We start from the raw sequence: 2,594 nt of genomic DNA on the forward strand, positions 1-2,594 counted from the left end.
AATTCATACCTCCCATCCTTCAACCCTTAGCTGCCACGCAGCCAGCTTTTCAAGACTTTCCATTCGTCTCTTTCTCTCGTTAATCAGAACGGCGACATCTCGCATCGCTTCAAGGGCTTCCTGAATTTTATGGTAATCCGGATGATCAGATTTTGTATATTTCAACAACTCCGCCAATTGGAGCGGATACTTGCATATTCGTTGCACAGGCGTCAATAAATATCCATCCAAAGGAATCTCTATCAATCCTCTCATTAATCTACAGGCTTCAAAGAACTTACTGTAACGATTATGCTGATATAATTCTTGTAACGTGGCGGTAGCCATAGGATGACTATTGCAATACTCTGAATACATGCGAAATCCTGCTCTCTGAAACAGTTTAGAGAATATATTAAAACATTAAAACAATTGTTATCGAGACAAAAAGATATAAGAAACAGTTTAAATTTTCTTACATGATTTAGGAAACATTCACCGACACAACTCTTATACGGAGCACTCCAATCTATCCTAGTTTCTAAATCTTTCAAAAATTCAGATTGAAAGTCTAACAATTCCTCGAGATTGATAAAAATCGTTTCTATCTGCTCTTCGGTAAACATATCCGTGCGTCGTCGACATTCAGCTATGTAACCCTCCGCAACATCCCTTAGTATCTTGACGAAATCCCGCTCTGTTTGAACCAGTTCACGAACTACGCTCGTTCTAACTTGCTCGTTTGATAACAATGAGACACTGGTACGTCTTCTCAATTGCTGATTCGATGTACCTCCAGAGGCCATCGCCGCCAAACAATCCTCGACAGTGTCTTCTTGGCTTACGCGTAACTGAAGATATAAAATTCAACGATGTTATTCAAACTTCAAAATAATACTTGTTTATTTTTTTAACAAAGAATTCTCAGTGTATTAATTCAAAGTAATACCAATATCGATTCGCTATCTTTTTTATATTAAAAAATTTAAAATTTGCCTAAAAGATGAAATAAAATGTAACGAATATCTTAATAAATTGCATTTTTCTCAAATAAATGGTAAATAATTTATTTTTAAGTCATCAATAGAAACATACCCTAACAAATGCAGCCGGGAACCAACCATGCTCTCCTCTGCAACTACCCCACCACCAGTCTTTATCCAAATTATCCAAAACCTCTATCACATCGCCAGCACGGAAAGCTAACTCCTCTGGTTCCATCGCCACGTGGTCCCAAACAGCTTCAGCCAAGATTACAACCTCCTCGTCCATCGTCTGCTCGAAGGATTTCTTTCTATCCGTCAAGGAGGCGATGGAGGATTCCGAATCGGACATCATCTCGTCATCCGAAGTCCCACCTCTTCCATCCTGTTCATCCTCAGACAGGACGTTTCCACCGGGCAACCTTGCGCCTGATTTCAAACAAAACGACACTTGTCTTTATTATTGGAATAAAGAACACGAAGATCGAAGATAAATTTTTTATAAATTTTTATCTGTCGCTGGATTTGTCGTATAAATTTTTTAACACGAGAGAACAATCGTATAATCGTTAAATCACCCTGTAGGTATCCATCGTAGGCTTGCTGGTATTGGCAGCGAAAGATTAAAAAATTGTTTATCACGTTTTGTGGGTGTAATTAGTTTTCTCTAATAGTAGAGCTTTATGAAATAATATAGTTTACGCAAGAATAATATTTCCAATATTTTAAGTAAAGGAATTAATTTGAAATTGAATTTCTGAAATATTTCATGAAGCTCCAAAAAGCATAGTTGCTTTCTACTTTGAACAAAAGCGTATTCACAGGAAGCAATCCTTACAGAACGAAGATATCAACACGTTTAATACAGGAGTGTTTCCGCATTCCGTACTGTTCAAGAACTCTTCTTACAGGTGCTTTCTGTTACAACGGTTGCTTTGAGATTTTTACAAAGGGTGCATGCTAATTTAGAGCACTGTCGGAAAAAATGGTGAATCTAAGAGAAACAGAGATTGGAGTACCACTGGAATAGAGAAAGTGTGCACTAATTCTTCGTCAACGGGTTCGCTACCAATGTACTTTCGTACCAAGCAAACAAGCAATGTGTTTCAACAAGAAAAAACAAAGAAAAAAAGGATCTTGTACTTTATAAATATCTTTATAAATACTTTATAAATATTTGTAATAAAAATTTTATGCAATAATATGATTGTGAATCAATGTGTAAAATTATAAGAATTTGTAAATGTTCGAAGTAAGAAAAAATGATAAATAACTCATTTGCTTGAAACGAAAGAAAGGAAAGTATGTAATCTACGTTAGAATTTGAACAATATCAACAAATGAGATTTTAAGTTAATAATTATTTGAGTTTACCTGCAGTTTTGGTGCGCATCAAGGGTGATAGTTGATTAATACCCAGTGGTTGACTAAGTGAACGCCTCAAATTTGTCCGAGAACTCCTCCCTTTCGCGTTACTGGGACCAGAATAAAATTCTCATTAATTTTTCACTTCTCCTTCCCATATTTTCGGATGAAGGACCAACAAGCTTTGTGTTTACGTAGAAGCATCGATACAACATTCAGCAACGAGTTACAATAGGTAAATATATATGTATATATATATATATATAT

At 35.9% G+C, this 2,594-nt stretch overlaps 1 protein-coding gene across 3 annotated transcripts in view; it reads right to left on the reverse strand.

The window, feature by feature from the left end:
* LOC102677107 overlaps window positions 1-2,594 on the reverse strand; it is an 89,804-nt gene that overhangs the window by 2,285 nt on the left and 84,925 nt on the right. For all 3 annotated transcript variants that reach the window (XM_006616175.2, XM_006616176.2, XM_031510683.1), the window contains 4 exons: window positions 2,337-2,437; window positions 1,075-1,391; window positions 459-830; window positions 10-372 (listed from right to left, as the gene is read on the reverse strand). In XM_006616175.2, coding sequence (XP_006616238.1) covers window positions 10-372; window positions 459-830; window positions 1,075-1,391; window positions 2,337-2,437 — 1,153 coding nt within the window. The remainder of the gene's footprint in view (window positions 1-9; window positions 373-458; window positions 831-1,074; window positions 1,392-2,336; window positions 2,438-2,594) is intronic.

The sequence above is a fragment of the Apis dorsata genome, unplaced genomic scaffold (assembly GCF_000469605.1).
Source record: "Apis dorsata unplaced genomic scaffold, Apis dorsata 1.3 scaffold_254, whole genome shotgun sequence".
In the NCBI taxonomy this organism is placed as follows: Eukaryota; Metazoa; Arthropoda; class Insecta; order Hymenoptera; family Apidae; genus Apis; species Apis dorsata.